Source organism: Phyllostomus discolor, chromosome 5 (assembly GCF_004126475.2).
Source record: "Phyllostomus discolor isolate MPI-MPIP mPhyDis1 chromosome 5, mPhyDis1.pri.v3, whole genome shotgun sequence".
Classification (NCBI taxonomy): Eukaryota; Metazoa; Chordata; class Mammalia; order Chiroptera; family Phyllostomidae; genus Phyllostomus; species Phyllostomus discolor.
In genome coordinates, this window is record NC_040907.2 from 57,583,548 (window position 1) to 57,600,904 (window position 17,357).

A 17,357-nucleotide genomic window follows, 5' to 3' on the forward strand; every position below is an offset into this window, starting at 1 on the left:
ATCCTCTACCTTCTCTATGGAGATAATTTACTAGTTGGCTCCTTACAAACTCTTCTGTTAACGAAGATTTCAGGCTACTGTAAGGCCTTATACTGAAATCTGTAAGGATTTGTGACACCAACGAGTAAAAAAAAATCGAAACCAGCTAGCAAAACTTTCCTGAAGGATAGAAATACTCAAGATCTAAAACTTATCTTAAGGATATGGATTCCACACCTCGATTTCCTCCTTCCCTTATTCCCACTTCCTATTATGGAAGATCGTGATCTTACGAATAAACAGTAAACTATGCGACAATTAGGTTTCTTCCTGGGAGTTCCTTAGGGACGCATGAGTAACTGGGGGTGTGGGTGGGATGTGCGGAGGTGTGTGTGGAGACGAAGGTACGGAGAAAAGGTCGTAGGTTCCTAGAGCCCCCGTGCTTCCTTTGGTCACTAGGTCCCAGGCTGCTGCCTCCCTAGGAGGGCCTGGAGGGGAGTGACTGGGAGCCCGTAGAGTGCGGGGGTGCCCACCCCCGCACCGCCCGCCCGCGCGCGCGCAGCCTGGCTGACCGCAGCGGTAGACTGGGCTCCGCCAGGCGCAGAGCGCCGCGTGCTGAGCAGAGGCGGGCGGGCTGCTGCAGGGCGTCCGCCACTCTGTCCTCCCTCCTCCACTCCTTCCGCCCCTCCCCTGGCAGCCACGCTGCCTGCGAGTCCGGGAAACCGCTACTCCAAGCCCGCAGCCCGGGTGCGGGGCCAGAACCTAGGCGGAGGCGGAGGGAGCGCGGAGACCACAGCCCCAGCCGAGAGGCGGAGGGGGCCCTGGCCTGGAAGGGCAGGGCTGCGCCTGTGCTAGCGCGTGAGAACGGCTGCTGCACCTTGCTGGGCGCAAACCCCGCCACCCTCAGCGCGGAGCCCGCCGTCCCAGCCCAGGTAGCCGCAGCCCGGAAGCCTCCCCGCCAGCGCCCAAGCACAAGCCACGGCGGCACAGCCATGAACACCAACGATGCCAAGGAATATCTGGCCCGTAGGGAAATCCCGCTGCTTTTCGAGGTAAGGGGCTAAGACTGGCAGAGGGACGGAGGATGGGGAGGATCGGGGAGTGCATCTCGGAGGTTCGGCGCGAGGAAGCCGCACCCTGTCCCACCTTGCGGACGCGGGGCATGGAAGTGAAGGGACTGGCAGAAGCGCGCCCTCCCGCTCGCCCGGAGGATAGCCGCCCTTCCTGGGAGTTGCCGGGGTCCTTCCTCGTCCTTTGGCTGGGCTCAGAAGCCCGCATCTCCCAGATCAAGTTTCAGTCTTCCAGCGGGTTTGGAAGCAGGCTGCACTGCTCGGAAGTGGGCACCCTGGGTGGGCTACAGGCGGCGGCCGGTAGCCGGTAGTGCTCTCTGGAGGTGAGGGTCAGGCCAGGTGGGGACGCTGGCGCCCAGCAGCGAGGCAGGTCTCGAAACTGACGGGTACTGAACCCTAGCCCCTCCGTGCGTCGAGGGTCGGGGTCCCCACAGTGAAGGAGAGGAGTGGAAGGGAGCAGCTCTCGCCAGGGACAGCTTGGAGGAGAGGGATGAAGATGCAAAAACAAATCCAAACCCATCTGGTGTCGCGCTACCTCCAGGGTGGCAGGCAGCCAGCGCTGCTCTGCGCTTTCGGTGAATGAACTCCTGAGCACGTTTTTCCGTCTCCTTGGAAGGGAGGGCTCTCTTCGTTGCCTCCCCGGCCGCAGCTTTCGCCAGCCCTTTCCAACCCCTCTGAGAACACCGGTCGGAGAGGGACGGCGAGGCGGGCGTGTCTCCTGTTGCTGTGTCTTCAGACCGCTTCACAGCAGCGTCTGCACCAGGGGCCGGGAGGCGGCGGGGGTGGGGATACTTGGAGAATGTGGAAGGGGAGCCTGGAGGAACTAGAGGAACCTTGGTTACTTATAAACCACCGTCTTTGTTGCGGATCGTTTTGCTTCCTTTTCCTTCTCTCCGTATTTGAATTTTAAAAATTTGCTTATGTTAAAATAAAAAAAAAAAGGAAGAAAAAGAATGGAACTGAGCCAAGCTTCATAGCGCGAGTCCTGAAAGGAGAAATCCATTCACTGCAAACCTTGCCCCGCCCCACCCCCATTTCTGAATGATGGTAACTGTAGACTGATATAGTTAACTAAAGGTCCCGAGTTGCCCTTTTTACTGTTTGGAGGGGTTCCTTCTGTTAAAAGACATTTTAAAAACACCACTTGGGAAAATAATTTTGCTTCTGTTCTCCAAATTATTGTTAAAGTAGGCCGCCATAATTACAGATCTTCATTTTTTTGTTCACCTCTGTAAGCCACCGTTTTTAGATCCATCTGAAGCCAAGATTTCCAGGTGAACCGTCCGCTTAACACAAGCCTGGTATGTGAAGCTCAAAACCTAGCGAGTGTGTTGCTCGTGCCTGAAAATAACCCGAAGGTGTTGTGTAAGGACAGGTGCTGGGGATATGTAGGCTTCTGGTTAAGAATTTTACTTTTCCTTTTTCTTTTATTTTCAAAAAGTAAATAAGGAAAAGAAGAGTTTAAGGTATTTGTCATAAATACTACTACTGAGATCAATTTAATTCCAACACTTCTAAAAGAATAAATAGAAACATCTGCAAGAGACTCACCTGATTGTAAAGTGCTCTTTATAAGTAAATGTGAGTATTGTTTTTCCTCCTTGGTGGGCGGTAACCACAGAGAATTTTGAGTTTGCTCATGTAAATCTACATTTGGTATGCAAATAAGTAATGGCAGGGTTTTGTTGTTGTTCAGGTGCTATGCTTTCCTTTCCTTGTCTTTTCTGCATATGAATGAGACATTCTAAAGTAGCTCACTGAGAAAAGGAGGAAGCTCACTCAGGAGAAATGCAGTAATACCGTGTACTTAAATGCAGCCCTGGACAATGGAAGACGAAAGAAGACTGCTGGTGACCTCCAAAGGCCTCCAGCAAAAAGATTCTGTGCTGTGCACAGCAGTGGCAGAAGTAAAACCTGGCCCTTCTCCCTGTGATGAGTGTGGACAGCAAAACCACATGCTCTAAGTTTCCAAAAATGAATTTCCTGTCTTAAAAACTACAGTATAGCCCTAGCCTAGTGTGGCCCCATGGATTGTGCTCTAGCCTGGGAGACAAAGGGTCACAGGTTCGATTGCCAGTCAGTGCATATGCCTGAGTTGTGGGCCAGGTCCCCAGTAAGAGGGTGTTCTAGAGGCAACCACACATTGATGTTTCTCTCCCATTCTTCCTCCCTTCCCCTCTCTCTAAAACTAAATAAATAAAGCGTTTTTAAAAACCTACAGTATAGATATACAGAGTTTTTAGGTATCAAGTTTAACAATTAGGTATTTATCAAATGATTAACTCAAAGAGACTGAACAATATTATTTGCTGGTTATCTTGAACCTGTGATGGTGGCTGGCTACTATACAAAAAAATTTAAATTATCCATGAGGAGTAAAACTCTTCCTCCCCATTCTAAAATCAATACCCTGTGGGGAATCAGTTTTGTTGAAAGAGGCTGGAAATGTATATTTCCCAGTAAAAACAACAATAACAATAAAACTTCATTGAGTAAATTTACCCATTTTAGGCCATAATAAGGATAGAAAAATAATAGACCAAATCTCAAATGATTCATATTATAGTTGGATTATGCATGGGGCACAGATAATCTGGCATTTTCTTTTCATCCCATATCATATTTTTGTAAGATATAGAAAAAGGAGTATATGGGTTTTTGAATCATAAACATTGAGTTAGAATCCTGGGCCTGTGATTTCTAGGTGAAGAACCTTGATAACTTACTAACCTCTCTGAATCATGATTTCCTAATCTGTAAAACAGGGATAATAATGCTGCATAGGGTTGGTTGAGAGTGCTTTGGGTGAGCTAATGCATGCAGAAACACAGAGTAAGCACTCTCTCAGAATTCACTATGTTAACATAGAGGAGTGAGAGAATTTAAATACAATGTGTATGTGTGTAGAGCGGATTTTAACGCACAGACTGGAGGTGGATGCCCAAGTTAGTTTTTTCCCTCCATCTGCCATTGAACTTTTTTGATTGAACACTATAACCCACACTATTTAGGATTTTGGAACAAATGTATCTAGTTAGGATTTCCTACCATTTTGAGCAAATTACACAAGAATAATTTGAAAGTAAAACACTGTACTTAGGAAAGGTGTCAGCTTTTCAAAGTGTGTATGTTTTGTGCCATTAATAATGTACCTTGGTGATAATAATCTCAAGTTCTTTTTCCATGAAGTACTCTAAAGGAAAATATTTTGCACCAGTCCAGTTCCCAGGAGTCAGCATTTCCCAATTTGTAGCATTTTTAGAAACTAGTACATGTGATACATCAGACACCAGCAACAGAAAAAGCAATACAGGACCGTGCTTTTTCTCCCCACTCTGTAACCTCAGCGGATCTTACAGTGACATTGTATATCAAATAACACTTTTTTTAGTCTCAGATTTTATGTTTTGAATGAAATGTTTTTCCTAATTTGAAAACTATTCAATATATACACCTATCATGTGCCAGGGAAAGAGTCAGGGGTTGAGATTGAAAAATAAATCAGATCTATACTGTGTTGTGAAAGGTTTATAGTTTAAATGAGGACACTGACACGTAAACCAATGATTTCAGTGTAAATTACAGGTAAGATTTTTTTCTGAGTATCACGGGAATACAGAAGAATAGAATAATTCTACAAGCCAACCTGAAGACTCGGGATATTTCCTTATAATGATAATAATATTAACTAAAACAGCATTTACTGAGCACTTTGTATGGGCGAAGCACTTAATATGTATTTTACAAATACTAAATTTTTAGTCCTTAAAAACCCTCTAAGGTAGGTATTACTTCCATTAGACACAGGAAGAAACTGAGGCTTAGAGACTTTAAGGATAGGTAAGAATGAGATCAATAATGACTGGACCATTGTTGCACACTGCACTTGACCTCATTTGATGGAACTGGTCTGTTTTTAAATGATTCACTTACCCAAATTGTTTAAAAAGCAAAAATGCTGAGCTGAGAATTAATTGGTTAAAAATGTAAGGGGTTATCTTAATGAATTAGATCATAATTACAACTCTAGTTGTTAAAAGACAAATGCAAAGAACAAAAACAATAGAGAATTTAGAAATGGGACATAGAATATTTTAATAGAGGTGGTTTTAAAACCTATGTGGGCACATTTTGTTGTGTTTCAGAGCCTTTTGAATGGACTGATGTGTTCTAAGCCTGAAGACCCAGTAGAGTACTTGGAAAGTTGTTTACAGAAAGTAAAGGAACTAGGCGGCTGTGACAAGGTGAAATGGGATACATTTGTCAGCCCTGAAAAGAAGACCTTACCTCCGCTCAATGGAGGACAGTCACGGAGATCCTTTCTAAGAAGTGGTAATGTATATGCAGAATAATAGTTTATAGTTGTAGCAGTTCTCCTTACAACATACCAGATAGACTGTAGGCAATGATTTAATTCATTAGGTTTCTAAACGCCTGGAAGGAGATCTGGCCCAGAGACATGATTCTTCTCTCTCTGCTACTAATTCTAATCACCTCTATGGTTAGCAAACAAAATTACATACTATTGTCCAGCAATTCACTATAAATGAAATTTTATATTACTGACTTCATTATTTTGTGAATTGAATTGCCCGTGCAAACTATGAATAGTTCTTAAAACTGCAAATAAATGAGTAGATGACAGACAAGATTGATAAGTTATTGCTAGCTAGGAAGAGATTTCATTATTAATACGGTTCCAAATTCAGAGTTGATATTAATGCATCAGCATAAATGCATGTAAAGTTTATACTGGTTAATTCAACAAGGATTTATTAAGCAGCTACTGAATGCAATACATTAGATTAGACACTTGGGTGATATAAAAGAAGCAGAAGACATGAACACGTTTAACAATTTTAGGAGTAGTGTGAAACTAAGAACTACAGTTTCTTAGAGGAGATTCATGGTATTGTGATAGCTTTCTGAAATATGCGCTTATCAAAATTAGTGGTACAGCATCAGCCAACCAGTATTTTAAGCTCTGGATAAAATTGTGAAGTATAGTATTACATGCAAAATGGAATTAGTTCTAATTAGGGGAAACTAAATTAATTCTTTCCCACTAGCCAAGGTCATTATATTTTCCAAATTTAAAGCATTCTCAAAAATTGTACCATGAAAAGTTTCAGCTATAAACACAGAATTTGAAGTGGAGATCAATTTATCTGCTGTAAGTACAAGGGGAAATAAATCTTACTTTATCTTATTTAGTCATGACCCACTTAGATTTTATCTGAATGCTGTGTGGGAAAAAGTCAAATGCATTAATTTTTAAGAAACACAAGCAGAGAGGGAAAACAGAAACAACCTTTGCTTGAAAACATCTCCAGGGAGGAGACGGTTCCTTCCCTGTCCATGCAGGAGTCATCACTAGGTAATTTGGGATTGGGTGCTCAAGAGAGCACCTTTAGCCAATCACTGCTGCGCCATACCACCAAGTACATTACTGCTTCAGTGAACAGGATATTTCCATGGGTCTAAAGGGTTCATATACATTTCCAGAATGGCTAACTTACTTCCAAGGGTGTTGTCATACTGTTAGAATCTGTCTCAGTGTTAATACATACCCCATGCCCTAGCTAAATCAAATGAGACAAATATAGTCAATTGCTTTCGAAACCTTAAGCACTAACAAATGTCAGGTATTACTGGATTTAGTCTAGGAAATTTTTATGTTATAAATTTCAATCTAAAAGGATATGACATTCTCTTAGTTGAAAAGCCACTCTCAGACGGATTATATAAAGTGACAGTTTTGCAACACAATGAAATCTATCTCCATTTTATACTGTTACTTGGGTTGATTATACATAGAAGCCAGGCCGGCCAGTGTGTGACAGAGAATGGTGTGAACTGTGGTCAAACCAGACGGCAGAACTGGAGAGAACAATCATTGCCTGAAGGCAAGAACAAATTTTGGGACAATGTTAAGCTGAACAAAACACATCTAGGGGGCTCTGTTGGGCCCATAAATGATCAGCTTTTAACTCCTGATCTGGCAGGAGAAGCTAAAACATGAATGGAAAATGTAGGTTTAACTTTCATTAGAATTAAAATTGCTTGTAAATTTTAGTCCATACCTGTTAATAAGTCACCAGAATGCCCACCAGAGACCTTTAATTAATCATCATATGGAACCTTCCTATGTACTATGGTGACAAGAATGTTGTATCACACTGTCCTTTTTTTAGAATGTATGCTAAAAGACAATGACTTGTTGTGTAATAATAAAATTTTATTTAATGAAATGCTTTACACATTTGTGCTTTGAAGCTTTGAGCTATAATTTAGGGAATAGGTTTTAAACTCAACAAAATTGCTAAATTCACAGTAATTTAAAGCATTATGGTTATTTCTAGGAATAAAAAAGCGATTCATGCATTCTTGGTAAAACTTTGACATAGCTATGCTGATATGTAGTTATAATGAAAAAATATTCAAAGAAATAAACATTTTAATCATTTAAGGCCCAGGGTTGTCCAACCTACTACCCACAGGTCACTTGTGGCCTAGCATGGCTGTGAATGCGGCCCAATACAAAATCATAAATTGACTTAAAACCTTTTTTTGCTCATCAGTTTCCATTAGTTTTGTGTATTTAATGTGGGACCCAAGATACCTCTTCTTATTCCAGTGTGGCCCAGAGACACCAAAAGGTTGGACACCCCTGAAAACAAATTACTTTTCTAAGTAAAAATATGATAAAAAGCAAGGATAAATTTGGCTGACACTTCTTTAAAACACTTTACTATAAATGTGAGATGAGTGTCTATTTTTTTGCTGTATGTGTACAATTTAACAAATAATTGCTTGTGAATAAGAGTTCTACTCACCTAGCTTCAAACATACATAGAGATTCTCTTCTGGACTCGTCATCTTGTGCTCAACATGTCCAAAACCAAACAAGCAAACATACCATATTTGCTTCAAAACCAACACTTTCTTCTCCTTTTCTTATTTCCATGAAGTCAGTGAGTCAGCTGAGCAATAAAATAACCATTTATTGAGTGCTTTGTGTCAGACACTCTTTTAGGACTGTGCATGTGGTCACCAAGAAAGAAAAACATGGCACCTTTCCCCATGGAGTTTACAGTCTAGCAATGAAGTCAGGCATTAAAAATATAATTAGAAGCACAATAGGTGCTACAGGAAATGTCATACATTATAGAACTAACCATATTAACAGGAGGAGGATTCCAGCCTAGGCTGGGATTCAGGACAGACTTCCTGGAAGAAGTGACATGCTGATAGAGACAGTAAGCCAAGTGGGTGTTAGCTAGACAAGGATAGATGAGACTGAAGTATACTAAGGAACAGACAGAAAAGTTCCTGATGCAGAGAAGAGGCTCCGATGCAGACCAGAATGAGAGAAGTTCAGTATTTCTAGAACAGGGAAGAGAGGGCAGAAAGATACTATATGAAGTACAATGTGTTCCTTACTCTGTTAGACTTGAAACCTGGCAGTTGTTTTTGAACTGTCACCTCCTTTCATTTCTCTTGTCCCAATTCTAACCGTGCCCTTCACACCCAGCCATTCACTTCCATTTCCTGTACTATCCCTCTAATCTAATCCCTAACTTCTCACCTGTAGAGTATTTTAACAACCTCTTAGATGCTATTATTTCTGCAACTAGTCTCTCCCTACTCAAATCCATTTTAACCACCACCAGAGTAATTTTCCTAAAATTTTTTCATATTTCATCATGTCACTTTTCTACACCCTCCCCCAAATCCCTCACTGCTTTATATCAGATTAAAGCTAAACACCTTTAATCTGGTATTCAAAGTCCTCCACATTTTAGCAACACTCTACCTACCCATCCTCTGGTTTTTTCCCCACGGGAAACCATCTGTTTCAAGAAGGCTGTTCTCTTTATAATTAATTCCACAAATATTGGATACCGACATTATCCTAAACACAGTTCTAGATCCCAGGGATACAGAGCTCCAGCTAGGTAAGGTCCCTGCTGTCCTGGAACATACATTCCAGTGGGGAGAAGACAATGAATGAGTAAGAGACGTCTCAGATGGAGAAGTGGTAGGTGCTGTGTGGAGCATTAATAGTGATATCCTCAAAATTAACTGGGTGGCCTGCCTAGATTAAAATGTCAGTAAAGTCATCTTTATAGGAGGTGACATTTAAGCTGAGATTTGAATGGCAAGAATAAATCAGCCATGGGACCAACAGAGAAAGAACATTTTAGGCAATGACTTGTGGGGACAAGTGTGAGAGCAGGCAGACATGCAAGAGTCTATTATTGTAGTTCAGGTCAATGATGGTGGCTTAGAGGAGGGTAGTGGTAGTGGATGTGGATTTGGAGTGTGTTTTGGAGCTAAAATCAATGGGAGTATTCTTTAGATAGGGTTGATCCCAGATAGCAGAGGAATAAGTGGAAGCTACACTAACCTCCTCCCAAGACCAATCTGGAATTACAAATAAATTGTAGAAAAATCATCCAGAATAACCAACTTAACACTAGCTGGACAGAAGCCTTCTAACCAGACAGACAGAAGAAACCACTTCACGACAACATGACTGGTCGGGAGTGCAGAAGAGATGGGAGAGACTGGCTGGGCTTCCATGAGCAGCAGCTGAAGTGCTGGGGGGATATTTAAGTGGCCACAAGGTTCCCCCTGAAAAATATGGGGTCCAAAAGGTTCAGAGATTAAGAAGCATGATTGGTAGGTACAAAATAGGCAGGGGGATGTGAAGAATAGTATAAGAAATGGAGAAGCCAAAGGACTTATATGCACAACCCATTGACATGAACTAAGGGGTGGATTGCTGAAGGGAAAGGGGTACTGGGCAGAGGAGGGCAAAGGGGAAAAATTTGGGACAGCCGTGATAGCAATAATCAATAAAATATACTTTAAAAAAGAAGAAACTCAAATAAATGATCTAACTTCACTCTTAAAGGAACTTGAGAAAGAAAAACAAAGCCCAAAGTGAGTAGAAGGAAGGAAATAATACAGATTAGAGCAGAAATAAATGAAAGAGTCTAGAAGATATACAAAAAATCAATGAACCCAAGAGCCGGTTCTTTGTAAGATAAACGAGATAGACACACATTTAACCACACCCATCAAGAAAAAAAGAGAAAGGACCCAAATAAATAAAATCAGAAATGAAAAAAGAGATGTAACAACTAACACCAAAGGAATACAAAGTATTATAAGAAAATATAATGAACAACTATATGCCAGCAAACTCGATGACCTAGATGAACTGGATAAATTCCTAAAACATACAATCTTCCAAATTAATCAGGAAGAATCAGAGAGTCTGAATAGACAGATTACACCTAATGAAATTCAGTTATCAACAAACTCCCAACAAACAAAAGCCCAGGACCAGATAGCTTCACAGGTGAATTTTACCAAATATTCTGAAGAAGTAACACCTCTCTTCAAACTATTTCATAAAATTCAAGAGCAGGGAAGTCTCCCAACCTCATTTTATGAGGCCAGCATTATCCTAACTCCAAAATGAGATAGAGACACTACAAAGAAAGAAAATTATAGGCCAATATCACTGATGAACATAGATACTTAAATCCTCAACAAATTAGCAAACCGAATACAATAATGCATCAGAAAGATCATACACCATGATCAAGTGGGATTTATTCTGGGAATGCAAGTTTGGCATGATATTCGTAAGTCAATAAATATGATTTACCACATAAACAAAATGAAGTATAAAAATCACATGATCATATCAATAGATGCAGAAAAAGCTTTTGATAAAATCCGGCACCCATTTATGATCAAAGCTCTCAGCAAAATGGGAATAGAGAGAACATACTTAAGCATAATAAAGACCATATATGACAAAGCCACTGCCAGCATCATACTCAATGGGCAAAAACTATAAGCATTCCCTTGAAGATTGGGAACAAGACAGGGATGTCTGCTTTCACCTTTCTTATTCAACATAGTACTGGAAGTCCTAGCCATAGCAATCAGGCAAAAAGAAGAAATAAAAGGCATCAAAATTGGAAAGGAAGAAGTAAACCTGTCTTTATTTGTAGATGACATGATACTGTACAGAGAGAACCCCAAAGATTCCACCAATAAACTACTAGATCCAATAAATGAATTCAACTAAGTAGCAGAATGCAAAATTAATATCCAGAAATCAGTTGCATTTATATGCCAATAACGAGCTAACAGAAAGGGAAATTAAGTAAACAATCCCATTCACAATTGCTTCAAAAGGAATAAAATACCTAGGAATAAGCCTAACCAAGGAGGTAAAACACCTGTACTTAGAAAATTATAAGACACTGAGAAAAGAAACTGAAGAAGATACAAATAAGTGGAAACACATACTGTGTTCATGGATAAGAAGAGTTAATGTCAATAAAATGTCCATACAACCCAAAGCAATCTATAGATTCAATGCAATTTTTATCAAGATTCTAATGACATATTTCACAGAACTAGAAGAAATATTTCAAAAATTTATATGGAACTACAAAAGGCCCGGCAAAGCTACAGTGATCCTGAGAAAGAACAAAGTTGGAGGAATCATGCTACCTAATATCAAACTATATAAGAAGGCCATAATCAAAACATCTTGGTACTGGCATAAATACAGACACATAGATCAATGGAACAGAATACAGAGACCAGAAATAAACCAACACCTTTATAGTCAATTAATATTAAACAGAGGAAGCAAGCACATACAATGGGCTAAAGATAGTTTGTTCAATAAATGGAGTTGGGAAAATTGGACCGATACATGCAGAAAAATGAAACTAGACCACTTTCTTTACCACACACAAGAATAAACTAAAAATGGATCAAAGACTTAAATGTTAGACCCAAAACTATAAAAATCCTAAAAGAAAACATAGGCAGCAAAATTCAGACATTGCTCATAGAAATTTATTGGATATATCTCCCCAGGCAAGGGAAACAAAAGAAAAAATAAACAAATGGGACTTCATCAAACTAAAAGTCTTTTGCAAAATGAAGGAAATCATAAAAAACCCACAGAATGGGAGAACATATTTGCTGATACATCAGATAAGGGGTTAATATCCAAAATTTACAAAGTACTTACAAAACTTAACATCAAAAAATCAAACAATCCAATTAAAATTGGGCAAAGGAGCTAAATAGACATGTCTCCAAAGAGGACATGCAGATGGCCAACAGACATGAAGAGATGCTCAATGTCACTAATCATCAGAGAAATGCAATTTAAAACTACAATGAGATGCCATCTCACACCTGTGAGAATGGCTGTCATCAACAAATCAACAAGTGCTGGCAAGGATGTGGAGAAAAGGGAACCCTTTTGCACTGTTGGTGGGACTGCAGATTGGTGCAGCCACTGTGGAAAGCAGTATAGAGATACTTCGAAAAATTAAAAATGGATCTGCCTTTTGACCCAGCTCTCTCACTTCTGGGAATATATCCAAAGGAAACCAAAACACTAATTCGAAAGAACATAAGCACCGCTATGTTCATTGCAGTGTTATTTACAATCACCAAGATATGGAAGCAATCCAAGTGTCCATCAATAGATGTGCATATAAAACAACTGCGGGACATTTACACAATGAAATACTACTCAGCCGTAAAGAAAAGAAGAAGAAAATTGTACCCTTTGCAACAGTATGGATGGATCTGGAGAACATTGTGTTAAGTGAATTAAGACACTTAGAGAAAGACAAATACCATATGATTCCATTTATATGTGGAATCTAACGAACAAACTGGACTAAAAAGGAAAATGGAGTCAGACTAATAAATGAGAACAGATGACAGATAGTGAGGGGGGCCGTTAAGGGGTGGAGGGATTGAGCAAAAATGTAAAAAACTCATGGACATGAACAACAGTGTGGTGATTGCTGGGGGAGAGAGGGGTAGGGGTATAAGGAGACTAAATAGTAATGGAAATAACATACAATAAAGATTAAATTTTTTAAAAAAGTCAATGGGAGTAGATGTGAAGAATGAGGGAAAAAGTATCAAGGATAATGCCTAGTATTGGCCTGTGTTGGGTGAAATAATTCATTTGCAAGGCAGAACAGGATACTGTCATCAGTGCCTTCCCTGACAGCCCTTCCCAGAATTTCCCCAGAAGGAATATCCACTGTTACCTGCAGACTACTCCATTCTTTTTGTGGAACTTAAGGGAGTCCAGCAGGACAGTAGTCAGTGACCTCATTTGTCATATAAACAAAGAATGGGAATTTCTACCTGATCAACACCCTGGAAGGAGGTATAAATCACGTCACACTAAAATCCAGCAGTCCCCTCATGGAAGGCCAGGTGTCCTCTGTCTCCTTTGTGCAGGTGTCTTTGGGTAGTTAGGGCTTCTCTGTGCCTTCTAGAACACTGACACATGGGGTGAGGAAGGAAGGAGCCAAAATTATATGTATAGACAATTGGTTAAGATCATCTGCCTGACTTGGACTTCCCAGCTCTCTCTGGTGGTCCCTTTGAATATTTCATTTATATTTCTGACCCTGAGTCTTTGGGTTTTGTTTCTACCAACTGAGATATACTTGTCTTTCAAAGTTCAGGCCATGCCTCTTTTGCAAGTCCTTTCCTACCACTCCAACCCAAATGGACCTACCCATTCATTGAACTTCTGCCATTGTAGATATAATCTTAAATCTTCAGTTTCATTTATAAATCAAGGAAGTTAATGATAATCAATATTGGGAAAGTAAAATTCTCTGATATTGAAAGATATTTAGAATATCTTTCAAAATGCAATTTAAATAGATATTGAAAGATATTTAGAATATCTTTCAATATCAGAGAAATTCAATATCAGTAGAAATTGTTTGTTACCATTTTACCTGTCTTATAACAGTGCCCTAAGTTTTTGTGCACTATGCCACCAAGCCATTCCACTGGACTACATTAGAGTGCCTGGATCATAGTGATTGTGTGTCTATATTTATTAAATAAATGAAATATATTATGCATAAGCATTGACTCCTAGGGGAGCTACATGTGGTTGTGAAAGTTGTGATGAGTGTGCATTACACAAGTCCAGGGAGTGTCATTTGCAGAGACCAGGATGTATAAAAATGACCAAGCAAGACTAGGCAGTACTTAAGAAGGTTCCTTCAGGCCATGACCCATAGGCCAGCTCTGGCTCACTGCCTGTTTTTATAAATAAGGTTTTATTGGAACACAAGTATATCCATTTGTTTACACAGGATGTGACAAAAGTAGGTTTACAGCTGTAAGTATGTGCAACACGAAGTTTGTTCTTGTATTATTAATTATGCGTTATTTTTCATACAAACAATGTCAACCTACTTCTGCCCTACCCTGTATATTGTCTATGACTGCATTCCTACTACTGTGGCCAAGTTGAGTCTAAGACTGCGTGTTCCTCAAAGCCCAAACTATGGACTACCTGACCCTTTAACAAAAGGTTTGCTGACCACTTATGAGGTGGGGTCTTCCTCAAGTTGAAAAAAAATCAAACTCATTTAGTTTTTAAATGTTTTCTACTAATTAAGTGCAAGAAAGTTTCATTCTGCTATTATTTTTTCCGTTTCAAAGTTATCTTACTTTTTTGCAGTGATGCCTGAAAATTCAAATTTTCCATATCGGCGGTATGATCGACTCCCTCCAATCCATCAATTCTCCATAGAGAGTGACACGGACCTCTCTGAGACCGCCGAGTTAATTGAGGAATACGAGGTTTTCGATCCTACTAGACCTCGACCAAAAATCATTCTTGTCATAGGTATGAGGACAGAAAGCAAAATTCTCATACTATCTCTACCTTCATTTATATATTTACATTTCAAAAACTTGTGTCAATTATGTATCACATTTGCAAATATATAGTGGATAAAGAATTACAATAGAAACAAAAGCTCAAGAAATAAGTAGATGGAAATATTTTAGCATAATTTTCAATTAAACAGAAGTTGTTATAATTGTACCATCTAATGCTATTGTACTTGCATAGAATCCATTAGAGTGTCATGTTTCTATATAATGAATTGAAAGTAAGTGCTAACCCCTTCAAAAATGTTTTGTCTTGGTTTTGTCTAATTTTTAACATAGATAACTGAATTTATTAGAAATTTTCTCAACATGATATGTTTTTTCCCTTTAACTCAACAAATTTAATATTTATTCAATATTAACTTTAGAGGGAACAATAATAATCATAAGTTAGTAAAGACTCATAAATGAATCTTCCTTATGGCAAACTGGCAACTACAATAAAATGTAAGTTTTGATGTTATTAGAAAAGCATATCTCAAAGAGTAGTGTTTTACACAGCACATAACATGAGAATTAATAAAAAATGAAAGATAATAGTTAATTTTTTAACTGCCACTATGAATCTTATGTTGAATATAGAGATATCAGTCTGATGGCATTTCATGAAGTATAGATATTGAAAATGTTTTAAGTATTTTTTCCAGAATGCATTTTTTGACCACTCTTGCAAATTCTAATTTCCTCAAAATCTATAAAAAAATATGAAGAGACCTGTGAACATGAAATATATGTAGCTATTGTCTCACTTTCCAGTTTGACTAGGCCTACACAGAGATTACCGAAAGCGAAAATCAAATGGAAATACTCAAAGCTATTCTAGTCAGAAAGTGTTAAGAGAGGGCAAAATGTATATAGCCTTTGTGCAAAGAACTGCTCCTAGAAACTCTAATGATCATGGCAACTAGGAAAAAAGCATGCAAATAAACATAGCAAGCTATAACAAGAGTTTAAGTTCACCAGAGTAGGAAAAGTGACATTTGTATATCCTAAGTGTGATTAAAATGGAATTGCAAACATATTTAACCCTGAATTGTTTAAAATAATATAATAGAAAGGAAATAGAGAAATCAACTTTCCAAAAGTCAAAATATTTATATAGTGTATGGAGTCCCTCATGTCATAAACTTCTCTCTACTCTTAAAAATGGAATTTTCATGAGTGTGTTTAAAATTTTGAGATCCTTAATTGTAAGACAAAGAAATGCTTTATTAGAAGAGTTACAGAATAATTGGAAATTATTTTACCATTTATAATGAAATGATTATTAATGGAATGAACAAAGAAGGCTTGATTGACCATAAAAAAAGTGTAATACCAAATTGCTTTCATGTAAAACAGTCCATAGGCAAATGTTTTGTGAGTGGGAATTTTATATAAAAATGATTAAAATATTTCAGTAAAACAAGATCTTTGGAGAAGACATAAATGCTCAAATCTCCTCCACTTAAGAGTTCTTAAAATTTTAAGTCAGTAAAATCAACTTGCATTCCAAGGGTGTGATTTTTGGTTTTAGACTGGCATGCTATGTTGCAACATTTTATGTATTACAAAAATAATATACCAATGATTATAAATAACTTTTAGAAGACTGAGATAAAAAAGAAAGGAAAACCCAAAAGTTAGGTCATTTTAAAAAAAATGGAGCCATTTTATGACTTTTGAGGAATTATAAAATAATTGTTCCTGAACCTTATAAATTTTTACTTTCCAACCTGGAAAACTGGTGGGGGAGGTATAGATACTTACATGGTGTTACATCCAAATAAACAAAATTTCCCTTCTGGAGACACAGAACTTTTTTTTTAAGGAACCATTCTTGGTACAGATATTAATCTCTCTTATGTTAATGTGGTCATAAAATCTAAGAGTTAGATTGATCCTAATATTTATAAGTATTAGAGATAAATAAATAGAACAAAATTTAAGCTCACTCTGAGTTCAGAGAGAAGAAAGTAAAATTAACTTTTAAGAATAAATAAGTAGCGCTGGCTGGTGTGGCTCAGTGGTTGATTGCTGGCCTGCAAATAAAAGGATTGTTGGTTCAATTCCCAGTCAGGGCACGTGCCTGGGTTGTGGTCCAGGTCCCCAGTAGGGGGCGAGCAAGAAGCAACCATACATTGATGTTTCTCTCTCCCTCTTTCTCCTTTCCTTCTCCCCTCTAAAAAATAAATAAATAAAATATTTAAAAAAATAAATAAGTAGCCAAACTCATCCAATAAATTAATGCTATTCTCTGTTAATAATACTAACCAATTTTTTGTTGTTGTCTGCTATTGCTTCCATTAGTTGGCAAAAAACCTTTTTCTCTGAAATGCTATAACTTTCTTAGTGTTTAATTTTTTTAATTCAGTGGACTTTATAATAGTTTGATGGTTTGTGAGATTAAGGGTGAAAATACAGCTTACAAAAAATAACTTATTTTTCAGGGATTAAATCAGTTTAAATTTTTTGATGGAGTGATCATATAATTTTTTTCTTCAAGCCAATCCATAATTTGCCCATAGGTTAATAGGCTAAAAGCAGCTA

General features: G+C 38.6%; 1 protein-coding gene across 2 annotated transcripts in view; it reads left to right on the forward strand.

Annotated features, from left to right (window-relative positions):
* The first annotated feature begins 573 nt into the window (after positions 1 to 573).
* The window catches only part of AK5 (adenylate kinase 5), a 203,340-nt gene continuing 186,556 nt past the window's right edge, over positions 574 to 17,357 (forward strand). Inside the window, exons 1-3 of one of the 2 annotated variants that reach the window (XM_028513409.2) lie at positions 574 to 1,031; positions 5,195 to 5,381; positions 14,686 to 14,781. In XM_028513409.2, the coding sequence (XP_028369210.1) occupies positions 972 to 1,031; positions 5,195 to 5,381; positions 14,686 to 14,781 (343 nt within the window). In that variant the 5' untranslated portion in view covers positions 574 to 971. Of the gene's footprint in view, positions 1,032 to 5,194; positions 5,382 to 14,613; positions 14,782 to 17,357 lie in introns of both variants that reach the window. The other variant, XM_028513408.2, reaches the window with a different exon arrangement.